The following is a 15,634-nucleotide window of genomic DNA, read 5'->3' as shown; positions in this document are numbered from 1 at the left end:
TGCTCAGGTCGGTTTTGGCTTGGTTACACCATTCTTCCGTATACAAACCCAACTTATTCTACCACCCTTTTCCTTTATCTATTCTACTGGAGCATACAGTGTCTCAGGCCTTGCTTCTCTCTATTCTACTCAAGGATATAGTGTCTCAAGACTCCCTTCTATCTCATCACAAAGAGCAAATTTTGAAACCATCTGCTCACAAAGTATTCCAAACTTGACTATGTCGCTACAGTAAGAAGGGCATCATTTGTTCTCTGTGAACTTGCTATCAGTTGTTTATATTGTGTTTTCTATTGTATTGTGTGTATTGTATTGTATGTATGGTACGTAGTGTGCGGTGTGGTCTTTATTGTCTCGTATGTATTGTCTGTCTTGTATTGAATATGTGGTATTGTCTGCGTTGTCTTTTTCCTCTTGTGTTTTAGAAGCAAAATAAGTCTGCGACATGAGAAAAAAGATTTGGGAGGCTTTTTTACTACCTTCCAAATCATTTTGCACATTCAGTAAAAGAAAATATCTGGGTTACTGAGATTCAGTTAACTTTTTTCTTTTCCCCTTCCTTCAGGGCCATTTGGAAAATGGAGGAAGGAATTGTATATGGGGACATTTGGGAGTTGAGGGGGTCTGGATGTGAGATTGCAAGTAACATGTCCATGGCGATAGTGAGAGATACTGTTATTGTTCCGTTGCATTTAGGGTGTTCCAAAAATCAGTCTCGCAGTGGGTTTCCAGGTGATATAAAAGGCACTTGAAGGATCATGGGAACACTACTGAGGTCAGCTCAAGCCTTTTTTGTATTAGAGCAGGACAACCTGCCAGCCTTATTCTAGCACTTAGCCATCATCACGCCACATCAGTTTCCATGGGGCTTCAGCGTATTTTTCAGTGCTGTCCTTTAGCATAGTTGGCTTTCCTGAACTAAGAGGCCAGACCCGCCTGAGATCAACTTATTGCTGCAGAATATCTCCGAGAGGGACCCTTGTCAAATGCTCACAACTGCTTAAAAGTCCCAGGGGTAAAGAAGCTGTCAATTTTCAGCTAGAAAGGATTGAAAACAGTATTTCAGTTGATTTCAGAAGGCAGCAGCACTACAGGAAACATATTTTCCATGTCGTTTGTAAATTCATCAGTTAATGCCTCATCATTTCTAAATGCACATGGCTGTGCTTTTATGAACACAGTAGGTGCCTGTCAGAACAAAGCACAGGCATATCAGCCCTGAAACAGGAACTCTGCCCCTCCTGTCAGTAACTTTAAAAATGCCAAACTCGCCATACCCCACAAAACCCAAAGAAAAACGCGCATCCAAAACTCCAGCCATAAAAGTAACCCACCACTTTGTGTAGAAAAAAAGGAACTGCTCCAATTGTTGAAATAAAAGTGTGTTTGCCGTGACAGAGGAGCCTCTAAAAGCTGAGGAAACTCATTTCCTGTGTTGTATTAGACCACAGGCCATACTAACCAAACAGCTCTCCTCAAGAGGTCACTACATTGATCAGAAGAGAGATTCAAACCTTTCCTTGGAAAAAGCTCTTGTCCTTTATTGCCTAATGTAGTGGAAGAATTCAGGGGAGCAGTGTTAGCAGGCTCTGGGGAAAAATATCGACGTGCAGAAGGTGATGCCTCACTCCAGTCAGTCATTCCTTCTCTCTGTGTTTAGGAAAGCACAGACAGCATTGCTGTATCACTAACTCAAAAGTTCTGGAAAATGTGCCTTTGGAGAGGAACACCCAGACCTGGACAAACAGACCTTCTTTCCAGGGCAAGTCTTACCAGAAGATTCACCTTTCCTTCTTTTCAGAACATTTTGTACCCAGTTCTGTTAAAAAGGAAGTCTCATTAAGGATTTTGAAGCTTCCTGCTCCATATGCCACTCTCTTCTACACGTGGAAAAACAGGCCTATGTTCTCTCATGGCAGGCACCACCACGACCGTTTGGTGGTTTTTCAGAAGCAAACAAGAAATTGGGAAAGCTCTCTGTTGGAGTCTAGCATTAAACAGTCTAGTCTTGACCAGTAACTGAAACAGAAGAGTTCATAAACTGTTAATTAGTTCTTGTATTTTTCTATTTCCTGCCAGTCCCTCCAATCAGTCAAGTAGAAACAAGAGCTCCATGAAACTCGTATACAACCGTAGAGATAATACTACAGAACAGCTGGAAAAAAAAACCCAAACAAACAAAAAGCAACCCCCAAACCCCCTCATCGACCATCGATGTATTAACTCCCATTGCAAACAGAAGACTAAACAAAAACCAACACAAAGCAAGTGGGAAAGGGGACAGAAAAGAGGAGGAAAAGGCTAATCTCACTGTGGGAGTGCTACGTGGACATTACAGTGGTTTCCTAAACCCCCACAGCTTGGCTACACTAAAAATTCAGCCAGGAAGGATCACAGTTGCGCTTGACGGTGCTAAAACAATGGGCATGACTCTCTGCACTTCTGCAGCCTCGAAGGACAAATACCAACTAGAGATCCTTGCAGTGACTGAAACACCAAGACTAAAGCAAAAAGGGTCCACTCTCTTGCTTTGGCTGTAGTAACAGGAGGGCAGCAGCACAACTTTGGAAGTGTAGAACAACAACTAACATAAGAGCAAGACAATGAAGAAATATGCAGAACAAAAGCTTTCATGCATCCTTTTTAAACAAACCTTCACTAATTTTAATTTTGCTGCTGTACTGTTCCACAATAACTGGCAAGCTTCCCAGTGCTTTATTCCTACAGCACTCAGATCCAGGTCCTGCTTTGAAATCCATACAGAAATATGTGTATTAAAAAAATCAAACAATCCAAACCAAAAGGCCGACACTTTAGACCAAGACCTGAGTTAGCTGTAAGAATAAAGCTAATTGTGTCTCCAACACTAGGAGCACCCGAAGCTGCAGTGGTTTGACAGTGAGAGAGAGAGAGGACTTGTAAAGAGAGATGCAAGGCTTCCACCCTCCCTATGGCTACCCACAGCCCCCGTCAGGGACAGTCAGAGCAAACAAGAAGCGAATGTTTTTGCTTTGGCTTACATTTACTTTAATTAGGCCTAACTATAATATCTACTTAAAATACTCCTTTCCTCCTTCCCCTTGACGTAGAGTCCGTTCAGTGGGAGAGGGGCCTCTAAATAGTGGAGACCTTGACCGGGCATGGTATCTCCTCTCTGGGGGTGACCTGGACCTAGAACGAAGGTTACGACTCTTGGTTAGAGAGGTGGAGCGGAGGAACTCCTCCTGATTCTTCTGGACAATCTGCTTCTCCATTACGGACATGTAAACAGTTACCTGGAAAACGAACGCCTGTGCTCCTTTTTAATCCTTTTATACTCCGTCATTTCCTTAGCAAAATCAGCAGTAAACTCATCAGGTTTGGACTTTCTCTTTCCTTCCTTTCTCTTTCTTTCCTTTTGCAGTTCCGTGTAACTGCAGTCTGATACGCTATTGAAAGACAAAAATGAAAACCAACGCAACTTCATTGAGCCAAATACTTACCCCTCTTCAAGTCTCCGTTGTTCTCCGTAAAACTCCTCCCTACATAAGGGAGGGCAATGGCATCCTGGCTTGTGTCAGAAATAGGGTGGGCAGCAGGACTAGGGAAGTGATTGTCCCCCCGTACTCGGCACTGGTGAGGCCGCACCTCGAATGCTGTGTTCAGTGTTGGGCCCCTCACTGCAAGAAAGACATTGAGGGCCTGGAGTGCGTCCAGAGAAGAGCAACGAAGCTGGGGAAGGGTCTAGAGCACAAGTTCTGTGAGAAGCAGCTGAGGGAACTGGGGTTGTTTAGCCTGGAGAAAAGGAGGCTGAGGGGAGACCTCATCACTCTCTACAACGCCCTGAACGGAGGTTGTAGTGAGGTGGGTGTCGGGCTCTTCTCCCAAGTAACAAGTGATAGGAGAAGAAGCAATGGCCTGAAGTTGCTCCAGTGGAGGTTTAGATTGGGTATTAGGAAAAATTTCTTCAACAAAAGGGTGATCAAGCCCTGGAACAGGCTGCCAGGGAAGCGGTTGAGTCACCATCCCTGGAGTTATTTAGAAGACATGTAGACGTGGTGCTTAGGGACATGGTTTAGTAGCGGACTTGGCAGTCTTAGGTTTACGATTGGACTCAACGATCTTAAAGGTCTTTTCCAAGCTTTTCCTGGAGGCGGGACAGTGTACCCAGCAGATGGAGGCTGACCAGGTGCAAACTGAGGAGGGAACTGTTGTGCTGGTACCCCCGGAGGAAGAGGAAGTGCATGGGGTGGTGGAGGAGACAAGGGAGGTGGAGGCACAGGCACAAAGGCTGGCCTTGATGCTGCAGTGTTGGGGCCTGAGGCCTTTGGGTACGTTCACTGCGTGGGCGTCCTCAATTTGAACTTCTAAAGAAACCCCAAAACACGTGTCACTGTTTGTTACGCTCTGCCCTGATGTTCAAGAGGAAAGCGAAGGAAGCGGGAGCACGGTGGCGAGCACTTCTTGTTCCCAACTTCAGCATTTTTCTCCCTGCTTTCTCTTCATTTGAGACTACACTCATTTCTGGACCCTCAGACTTGCCTTCCACATCCTCACCCCCAACAGCTCCCTCAGTCTTCTCTCCTTAGACTCAGCTTTGCGACTCTGGATGGAGCCTGCCCCTGCTTAAGAGATGCCCACCTCCCATGTGCCAAGTGCCCACCGCGTCTCTGCCACTCCTTGAGACGCTTCATACTTCACACTGCTGATCTTCAAAGGACTGCACAGATATTAATTAATCTTCTCTCAAACTTCTGGTAACTTCTTCCACATACGCTGCCTATGTTGTTAGAATTAATTACCACTTGTATTCTCCGCAACTCTCTGGGCATACTTATTTCATTAGAAACCAGCTGTTGTGTGAGTTATGTGTTATGGCCTCGTTTAACAGGTTACAAGTAGTAATATATTGAATTTCTGTGGCATACTTACAGTTCCCAGCCTGGTCTGCCACCAGCTGAGCAAATTGTTCTGCCTTTCCTTGGATGCCCTTTTGGAGTGGGGAGAGGAAAAAGAAAAAAATCCCATTCAGTTTATCTGAAGATCATTTTTTGTAAAAGAAATTCTACAGTTATAGTTACTTACCAGTTGTGGATATTGATTGTCCTTGGGGGCCCAGAAGACTTGCAAATGCCGGTTGTCTTAGTAGAGGAACCTGACAGCCCGTGTGAATAAATGCAAGGAGTTGGAAAATCAGCTCTACTAAGATACACAAATCACTGCATATGTTGAAATAAAACTTACCTTGTCTTCCAACACACTGCTGATGGACCCAGAGGAAGATATACAGAGTTCACCGGCAGTCACCAGAGCAGCAGGACGGACAGCAGTCATGAGTGGTGCTGGAGGTTGTAGCAGTGGCGGCTGCTGCTGCTGTTGCTGCTGGAGCTGCTTGCGCAGCCTTTTTGTGTAGCCAGTGCCATTTCTGAAGTTGTCGAACCAGAGGAAGCCTTAGAATGTTCAGCAGCAGTCACCACAGCAGCAGGAGGGACAAAACTCATGAGCGGTGTTGGAGGTGGTGGCTTCTGCTGCTGCTGCTGCTGTTGCTGCTGGAGCTGCGTGCGCAGCCTTTTTGTGTAGCCAGTGCCATTTCTGAAGTTGTCGATAGCCTAGAGGCAGAAAAACATTTACAAAAAGGCAATATGAAACTTCAGTAGATGGACGAACAAAAGCCTCCACAGAGTAAAATGACTTGTCTACTCCTGGAAATGCTATCAAGCCTAAAATCAATCAACATACAGCTATATGAACACATCACATTAAACACCGATATCAAGGACTGGTAACTCAGAGTATCTGTATTTAAAGTGCCTCAGTGTTAACACCGAAATTGAAAGTGAGGCAACCATGTTAAACAAAAGTGTGACCTGAATTTGCCAGATTGTCTCCAAAGAGCTGTAAGCTTCTGGAACAACAGCTAATGTACTTGAAAGGTACATTTAGCCTTATTCAACTTGGCCTTGCTTAAGGAGGTGTAAATTAGTCTTTTCTTCCCTTTCAGCTTTTTACAAATAGACTTTTCTTACAAACAGTTGACGTAAAAGTCATCACCTTAACTTGCGTAGGGCCTTGTTGGCAATTAAAGCATCAGGAGAAACATCTGTCTGATGACACGTTGGGCATGTGTGTTCCTCAGAGTCCAGTAATGCTGTTCTGATACCTGTGTATGTTTAGAATCATCCAAAGAGTTTTTAGCCAAACAGAGGAAATTTTGGGGGTTCTAATCAATTCTAAAAACACGAAGATGGGTAATGGCTGAATATGGTCTTGAAGTGAAAGCATGAAGCTATACGTGTTCAACAGTGTAAAAAATTTCTAGTATGCATCAAATAATGAGACAGATTTGATATTGCACCATTGCAACATTTGAAGATGTGGAGTAGGCTCTGTCTCGATGTTTCAACTAGTCTTCTTTCCACTATCTAGTACAGTCAGAAGTCACCAACCTCCAGGTTAATGAATAAAACACGTCTCAAAAAACCATGAGTAGGTTTGAGGTCTGAAGGTTTGAACCAGCTCTCCCGTGGAGAAGAATGTGGATTAAATGCCTAACTCTGCGTTTGGTGCAGACCGCAGGAAGTCACCAGAGTTGGCTATGCAGTTTTTTAGGAGAGAAAGGGTGTGGACAAACTAAATGCATTCACTATCTAATACTGTCATCACCTGCACAATTATGCGCTCTTCTCCTACTCCCCCCTCTGCATGTAAAGAGGCTTTCACTAGGTACTATGTTTTCTGCTTTTTTTCTTTTAATTTTCTTCCCTTTCTAGGAGAAGAGTCCTTTCCTGTTCAGGGTATACTTAAGTATGAAATAGAGCTGGTAACAAAGTCATTCCATTATCTCCTCTCTCTGCTTTCAGAAGATCAGCTGTGATGTTTTGAATTAACAAACGTGGGAGTAACACTTACATTCATCACAATAACTGTTTCCACAGCAGGGAATAACAACTGCATCAGTCATTAAGGCTTTACAGAGGAGACATAAGAACTCTTCCGGAATTGGGTCATCTGAGGAGGAGGAGGAGGACGGCTCCTCTGGTAAAAAGGGAGGCTTCTCCTTCTTTCCTCTGGCATAAGCTTCCCTGGAGGGTGGTGGGGAAGGAAAAAGGAAGAAGTTAAACGTGGGTAAAGGAAAACTCTTCCAAGCTTTGGATTCTATCAAAGGAAGAGAACAGCTGGAGTTCTCCTCCCTCCACATCAGCCTTCTACAACGCAGGCATTTAGTTTAAACTACTTTTCTATAGCCACAACACCATTTTCCTTCTGCAGAACTCTCCCATTCATTGCATCAACTAAGAAATTAGCTCAGACTGGAAAAACAATTGTTTGACAGCTACAAATCAGGTGAGAAGGATCCCACCTCTCCTTTGCCAGAGGGTAAATGTAAATTGCAGGCTCAGGATAAAGTTAGTCTCTGAGTAAGGACATTTTATCAATGGAAGAAGTCGATGTTACAGCTTCTACAAAAGGAGATCCATGACAGAAAAACAGAGGTGCTACCAAGTGCATTTTAAAGCCGCCACTCTCGTCAGCACACAGGAGTATTTTCTTAGGTTATAGCAACTACTTGATAAAAGTCAGAGGGGGACAAAATCTCAATCCAACTGCTAGTTGTTAAATGTTGCAAGAAGGCTTTGGAACATAAAGCAGAAGCAAAATGAGCTTTCAGAGCGAAGGACTACACTGTAAACTCCACTGAAATGTTTTGCAGAAATACAGATTCTTAGCGTACACCAGATTTACCAATGTCCAGGGCTGTGAACAGTAGGACCACCCTATTGTAATATTAGAAAGCATCACGGATTTTATGGTTAAGAGACAATGACAATGCTTCCTGCCCTGTAACTACAGATGCTGGCCAACTTGGTTGCATTGCCCCTCAGATATTCACGCGTGGTTTCTCTCGTTCCCTTTTTGGTCAGTCCACTTAAGTCCATACTTACGCACTAATAGTTGGTATGGCATATTTCCCAGTGCTTGTCAGCATGGCACCCTTTGTAGTGGGGTCTTTCACCTCCATCATGAAGCTCCTGGGAATTCCTGTGCTCTTTTTAATTCTGGGAACAGGCTCAACATTTTTGTCCTGTTAAGAAAAGAAATGCAGACATAGCTAATCTTAAGACCCACACCTCCAATGACATTGCAATGCTTATTTTAAGCAGCAAAAGCCTTCAGGGCTCTCCTTTTACCTAGCGTCAGGCTTGCTCAACTGAAATACTTATTTTCCTAAATGAATATAGCCAGGATGTGCCAAAGGCTTGAGCAGTGTTTTGAACTCACTCCACATGCTTTGGCTTCACTTCAGGTTCCCTAAGGGTGAAATATCCCTTAGCTCACCACCCACTCAGACAAGAGACACAAACCCGCTCCTCCTCCAAAGCGCAATTCAGAGCAAGAGCTTCATTCGGTGCTCTGAATCAGTCACTGGGGAAACTTATATTCACCCTCTCCATACAAAGGTTGAACTCGTACGTCATGCATATACACTCAGTGACTTACGTCAAATGGCATGAATGCTCAGCCAGAGACTGGTGTAGTTACAACAGGCAAATATTCAATAGATGGGGTCAACAGAAACACCTTGGCTTTTTACAGAATACTAAAAACTGTGAACTGTCATCAGAAAGAGTTAAAACCAGAAAACTTTCCAGCAATATTGAAATATATAAAAATAAGCATCCAAGTTCACAGAGAAAGATCTATGGACATATTCAATGTCAATGACCTACAAAAAAGAAAATGTTACATTTCTAATTCCAGCTTTCCCTTGAATTTGGAAGGGCTTTGCAACACTGCCATATAGCCTCTCTATTTCACCCCAAGAGAAACGAGTCTTAATAGGAGTGTTCATGTATTTGTTACCTAACTGCCAAGGGAAACACATTAAAAACAAACTAACACCAGAAGTCCCCCACAATCTTACCCCATGTGTTGGGCAGTTCTTTATATAGTGGCCAGGTTTTCCACAGCGAAAGCACGTATATGATGGTGGAGGTGGACCCAAGGTTGTCCTCACGTAACTAAAAGGGTTTTTGGGAAAAGAAGAGAAAGGCATTCATGTGTCTCTCTTGTTAAAACCAACACCTCCACAATTGTTTCCAGAATCTTCAAAGAACAGATTTGACATTATCCACACTTACTTGATGGGATCATACTGGTGGCAAGACTGTATCATCACAGCTTTTACTTTCTCTTCCTCGGGAGCATTGGCTTCAGCCAGATTGGCAGTCTTTTTCACAGGGAATGGTTTGACACAGGCATTAGAAACGCGTTGAAGCCCACACAGCCAAAGACAAGCCCACTCACCCCGTCCTGTGAAGAGCAGCACAGCGCTAGCTGAGGTTGCATGAAAACAGCTGCTTCTATAAAATACAGCTGTCCTGAAGATGTTCTGGGGAGCCCTTACGCCATTACATGCTGTCTATGTGCCTGTTCACCTCCTTGAAAAGAGCCTCCTTGGCCACTCAGAACCTTCAGCTCTGTTTGTACCTCACATAAAGGCTTGTGTCAGCAATCCCATTTTCTTCTGAGTGGACTGAAGCTATGTGTAGAAAAAATTATACTATCCAGATTTTGAAACTGATTTTTAAGCTCCAGACTGGTTGAAAGAGATGTACTACAATTTATGAAATTGTGCAGCATCCAAAGATTGGATCTATAACTGTAATAACTAGAAATGCAGAAATGACCATGCAAGTGTCCATGTTCCAGAAACACCTCTAATTCGGCTGTTGCAAATGTCCATCACTTACAGCCAATTAAATTCTTCTCTGAAACTTGTGTTAGTTTCCAATGCAACATTAACAAAACTTATGAAAAACAGTAAACAGCTTCTGAAGTGCTGCTTCTTTGTGTCTGGAACATGAGTAATACCACAACATGACGTTGAGGCTGATGAAGTGCTCCCCTTCTACCTTCCCAAACTGGCAACTACTCCTTACAGGACAGTATCAAAATATACAGACATTTTAAAGTGAAAATAAACACTTTAAATTCTTAAAAATCAAATTAATGTTTTGTTCACATTACAAGAGTTATCCAGCTATGGATCACAGTATAAGATTTAAAAATACAAACCAAACACTTCTTTTCTTTAAGCACTTGACGAGAATATAGATATACCTGAATAAGCTGGGCCAGAGAAATAGGGGCAGAAGAGTCATCAATCTGTTCGCAAAAAATTAAACACACATTCATGTTGAACACATATTCATATTAAACGCATATTCATATTCAAAGTCAGTCAGGAAATATTCTAGCGTATTCCATATCACAGAATCACAGAATCATATAGGTTGGGAAAGACCTTTAGGATCATCGAGTCCAACCATAATCCTAACACTGCCAAAAACCACCACTACACCATGTCTCTAAGTACCTCATCCAAACGTCCTTTAAATACCTCCAGGGATGGCGACTCAACAACTTCCCTGGGCAGCCTGTTCCAATGCTTGATAACCCTCTCGGTGAAGAAAAATTTTCTAATATCCAGTCTAAACCTCCCCTGGCGCAACTTGAGGCCATTTCCTCTTCTCCTATCACTTGTTACCTGGGAGAAGAGACCGACCCCCACCTCTCTACAACCTCCTTTCAGGTAGTTGTAGAGAGCGATGAGGTCTCCCCTCAGCCTCCTTTTCTCCAGGCTAAACAGTCCCAGCTCCCTCAGCCGCTCCTCATAAGACTTCTGCTCCAGACCCTTCACCAGCTTCGTTGCCCTTCTCTGTACGCGCTCCAGTACCTCAATATCCCTCTTGTAGTGGGGGGCCCAAAACTGAACACAGTATTCGAGGTGCGGCCTCACCAGTGCCGAGTACAGGGGCACAATCACTTCCCTAGTCCTGCTGGCCATGCTATTTTTGATACAAGCAAATATATGAAATACAATGCATTACTAGGCACAAATACCAATATTCACAGGAGAACTGTGCAAATGAGGGCATTACTCAGTTTTTACTATGCTGAAGCAAATGCACTGTATTTACAACATCGACTATCTTTTACTGGAAAATATCTACTAAGGTAATGTGTGGAAAATTAATACAAGGCTACATTGTTTAGAATTAAGAACAGTGTGTAGAAAAAAGGCTGAGATTGGTTTTTACGTACTGCTTTTGATGTTGCCCTCGCTGGCTCACTTCGACTTCTAGAAGAAGAAAGAAAGGTGATCAGAACTTAAAATAAGGCACTTGTACCCAACATAAAGCAGTGAAAACAGAGTCTAAAACCTGAACATCAAAACATTCTGTTCTGATACTCTAGTGAATGTGGACATTTATATGTATACATAAACTGTTCCCTCTTGGTACACGCAGTGCAACTAAAAAAAACCCCAAAATCACATTTCTCCTTTGTCACAAATTACTCTAAGACTTACAGATACAGAACACAACAGTGCAAGAGGAAGTCCTCAGATATTTTGTCTCTGCGAGTAAGTATCAAAAATATGTAGCCTCTACTACAGTTTTGTGGTCTTAAATAATCCTCCATGAAAGTACGAAGGTAACTTTAGCCAATCCGTATATCCCTAGCATTACAAGTAGGTACCAGAGAGAGTACTTCAGTTTCTAAGAAAGAATAGGGAGGCTCTAGACACTTTGAAGTGCAAGTTTACTGAAATGAAACAAATCAGCCATCTGACAAAGAAATAACAAAAATGTCAGCAGCATCGTCTTTACTACAGTGTTTCTCTGTGGAAGCCCAAGCACTCTGTTCAGATATCTACCATATTTAGCCATGAAAGTGCCAAAATGTGCTCAATGTGTTACATATGCTATATTGACTAAAAATAGGCGCAGAAATCTCACCTGAAAGAAGTTCCTATGATTTTTTGGGGAAAAGAAGGTCTTAACTGCCTGAATCTGCTTTAAGATAATCTTGAAAACGCTACAATATTGTAGGAAATAATTATTACATTTCAAAACTTGCTGAGATTCCACGTACTCATTGATCTGTGCCTGCATGCTACTCATCACCAATCAGACATGCAACCATTGATGGCATTAACAAACAATTCCTACACCATCCAAAGTGTCCCATGAGCAGAGGCAATTCAAAGGCTGCTGTGGAATTCATGTGAAGTTTACATGCAGAGCCACGTAAATTCAGGGCTTTTTGATTGCAAATGCTTCATGGGTACCAGGACGCTGCTGTACTGTTTGTTCAAGGCACACTGTAACTCATCAGTCTACTTTATTTACTGAGTAGCAACAGCAGAAAGGCATGGCAAAACCACAAGCTAATAATATCTACTAATGGTGGTGGAGAGGCGTATCTCAAAGAAGGCTGGAAAACATGACCATTCAAACAATGCTAATGCAGCTGATAGAGATCTGGACTGTATGAATACATAAATGACAGCAATAATCCTGGAGTCAGGATGGCATTTGAACATCTGTAATTTTAATCAATACACCCGATTCTCTGTCCTCCAAACAGCTTAGGAACACAGAATTAAATCCTGGAGCACGCATATCACCTCAGGGTAAAAACCGACCTGGAAAGAGAACTCGTAACATTCGGTAACATGCTAAACTGCTTACTGAGGTTCAGGTTTGGAAAGGATTAACTACTCCTTCATCGCACTCACAGAAAAGACAACACACTTTAGGATAGTGTTCTTCTTCTCTTGCTGGAAACGGACATTGTCTTTAGGAAACTAATAGGAATCACTTAGGAATGCAACTTCTTGTTTGCCTGGTTCCCCAGCTGGCAACCCTTGGTCTTTCCTCTATAGCTAGTACGCACAAAACCCAGATTTGGGGCGTAAGAATACCTGCCATATCCCGCCCCGCCTCTCCCAAATGCAAGAAATAGTCAAGCCCTGAGAATCAGACTCTTCTGAGATGGCAACAAATTCTCAGGTTACACTACAATGCCTATCTGTCTGGACTATAAAAGCACTAAAAGTGAACAGATATGATGAGGAATCTCTCCACGGAGAGGAAACAGGATCTACAGCCTGGGTCTCAGAAAAATCAGCCCCAAGAACAAACCCAACAGACTCCTCTTATTTAACAGTTACCATTGTTGGAGTTAGAACCCCATGTCCCAGCAGGCCTAAAAAGGTAAGTCTCCTTTGGGACAGATACAGTAAAATCTACCCCATGACAACAAAAACTAACAGCAGCTTTAACGAGAAAGATACAGTCTGAATGCCTCTGTAAACTAATAGCCATCCAAAAAGTTCACACACTGGAACCCCTAACAAAGAATACCATGCTTTACGGATACTCAAATAACATGTTTTGTTGGTAGCTTTAACTCCTCCAACAGGGATTCTCCTAACAATTACCGATGAGTTCCTAGGAATCAGGGCATTATCATCTGTGTATTCTGAAAACAACACAAACACAGAAAAAAACATGAGTCAGTTTGTAAGAATGTATATTAATATGTCATTACATAGCACTTCACAGAATCCCTTTCAGATTAAAAAGAAAAATGTTCTAGGTAACATCACGCTTTTATCGTCTCAACACACTAACAGGACATTTCAAGAAATCCTCAGGTCTGAGAATCAAACACAAGCAGCAACATCTTTTCCATTTCTTAAAAATAGTTTGAACGCCAACAGCAAAAGGGGCTCAAAGGTCACTAAAGGAGAGTCTGCTAATGCATGAGGTTCTTTCCTGACCTAGCTTAAGTTGCTTTTGCTGCTCTTAGGCTACAAAACCAAGACATCTCTGGAGAAAAACAAACCACAGCAAAGTCTCACCTGCATAAACCACATTCCAAAGTCTGACGAGCTTGCCCTGCAACACCACAGGCACTCAGCTAAAGCATGGAAACTCTGCGCCATTGCTTTCATAGCTGTTCACTAAAAACGATTCACCCACGAAGACTGACAGAACACAGAAGACAGCCTGCCATCTCTGTCTATTTCTTGCAGCTTAATCCATCAACAGCCACACTTCTCAGCTGCTCAGGGCTTTACATTGACATGGAAACACAACTGGCAGGGCTACACATTGGATCACAGAGATTTTGGGGTTTTTTGAGCTTGCTTTCACAAGTAGGGCAGAATTGGCTCCAACTAAGGTGGTATCTCCCCTCTTAAGCTAATCATCTAGTTTGAACCAGCCCAAGGGACGTGGATTCTTTCGATGCACATTTGCACAGCAGAGAGACTCAAACCAAATGACTTATGAAGACAGCCTTGAAGAGCCTTTCGAAAGCAGCGTGTGCCTGAAGCTATCCATGCTTTGCCTTGGCTTACACCATGTTAGTCTTCCGAAGAGGAGGAAAGCCTCTGACCTTTTATGGAAGGCCCAAACAGGAAAAAAAACAACTCCCTGAGACACTTGGACTGAGTCAGCTTAAAACGCAAAGATCTCTCCATGAGAATGGCTTGTATGTTGTACTCACACGAGCTGGCTGTGACTAAATATTGTAAAGCACTCTCAGCAGCCATTCCCTGTAATCTGCCTACAGCTGTACATACTAAAAGCTTTGCAGACGGAATCAGAACGATGGTCTGAAAACCAAAGCTGCTGTATCTCCAGTCAAGCTCTGTCAGGTCGGTTTTGCTCAGTGATCACACACAAAATAGGAATATTTCACAATTTATGCTCCATTTTTCAGTATATTATTCCTACGGGCAGGAACCTCTCTTAGACCAAAACATACCTACCAGAAGACATTATTTCAACCACGAAATGAACAGTTTACTTCTACTTCCAAATGACAGAATGCTTCTTCAGAAAACCGAGAAATCATTTCGCTGAAACAAAATTCCTGATCTTTCCCCCTAGGGAATCAAACAGCAAGCTTCCTCTGGACTTCAGAGCATTTTCAAACTGTTGGAGAACTTTCTCCGCCAGATCTCAAAGAAATCTGGCAACTTTGGTATTTTAAGTTGTCCTCCCACATTTCCTTACCGTTTTACCTAGAAGAATTCCAGGAAACCAAAACTTTTGTAAGCACTATACATCGCACATCAACCATGTATTCTTCTACGCCTAGCTCCGCCTCTAAAACACAGACCTGAAGGCAGCTGTCAGAACATCAACTACAGAAGAACAGCTCTGTGAGGCCCCAACACAAGTCACAGCTACCGATCGTGGCCGAATCACATTATCGCTTCCCACACCGCTTAATCCCCAGCACCGCTTCCTGTTCTGGTCCCCTCGCGTGCTGGCAGGATGGGCCCCAGACTGACTCACACTACGTGGGGACAAGCCACAAAGAGCAGAGTGCAGCTCCCGCAGGCCAGGGCTGCTGCGGTGCGGTCTGCAACGCCACCAGCCAGTCGGACCCCGAGGCCCCGCGCCCACTGCCCCCACGCACCTTCTTTGGTCTGGGCATTGGTGATCTGCAGGTCGCAGTTGGCCACCTTCAGCTTCTCGCGGCTCATGATCTGGCGCTTGAGGTCGCACAGGGAGATGTTGAGGCCGTTGAAGGTGACCGTATCATAGTTCAGCTTCGATGAGAACTTGTAGTGGACGCACGACATGGTTGGGGCCAGGCGGTGCCTGCTCCACAACAGCGTCTACGTGGCAGAAGACGCCGCGGCCTCTGCACCAGGTTACGGCCTGAGGCGGCACGGGGAAGGGCCCACCGAGGGGTCAGGGCAAGCAGCACAGGCTGAGGTGGAGTGGGCCGAAGGCACTCAAAGGCAACGGCACTCGGCGTCCGCTCCCTCTCTCGCACGCAGCGC

At 43.7% G+C, this 15,634-nt stretch overlaps 1 protein-coding gene across 1 annotated transcript; it reads right to left on the bottom strand.

Moving 5' to 3' along the window:
- Positions 1-5,309: 5,309 nt before the first annotated feature.
- LOC142403965 (uncharacterized) lies at positions 5,310-15,430 on the bottom strand. Its single transcript, XM_075490264.1, has 6 exons — positions 15,265-15,430; positions 13,219-13,311; positions 11,029-11,150; positions 10,102-10,146; positions 9,286-9,291; positions 5,310-5,588 (listed from the first exon to the last, which is right to left on the bottom strand). Exons 1-6 carry the CDS (start codon positions 15,428-15,430, stop codon positions 5,310-5,312), a joined length of 711 nt encoding a protein of 236 aa, XP_075346379.1.
- Positions 15,431-15,634: the final 204 nt, after the last annotated feature.

This window comes from Mycteria americana, unplaced genomic scaffold (genome assembly GCF_035582795.1).
Source record: "Mycteria americana isolate JAX WOST 10 ecotype Jacksonville Zoo and Gardens unplaced genomic scaffold, USCA_MyAme_1.0 Scaffold_49, whole genome shotgun sequence".
Classification (NCBI taxonomy): domain Eukaryota; kingdom Metazoa; phylum Chordata; class Aves; order Ciconiiformes; family Ciconiidae; genus Mycteria; species Mycteria americana.
Note: the sequence above shows the minus strand (reverse complement) of the source record. Positions and strands in the feature narration are given on the sequence as shown.

What these genes read in the sequence shown, in the direction of transcription:
- LOC142403965 (XM_075490264.1), bottom strand. Translation starts at nt 15,430, where the DNA reads ATGTCGTGCGTCCACTACAAGTTCTCATCGAAGCTGAACTATGATACG. An exon ending in TAAAGCTACCAACAAAACAT is followed by an intron (nt 11,151 to 13,218) that starts GTTATTTGAGTA and finishes CCTTATTTTAAG; the next exon opens with TTCTGATCACCTTTCTTTCT. An exon ending in TGTTCTTAATTCTAAACAAT is followed by an intron (nt 10,147 to 11,028) that starts GTAGCCTTGTAT and finishes TTTTGCGAACAG; the next exon opens with ATTGATGACTCTTCTGCCCC.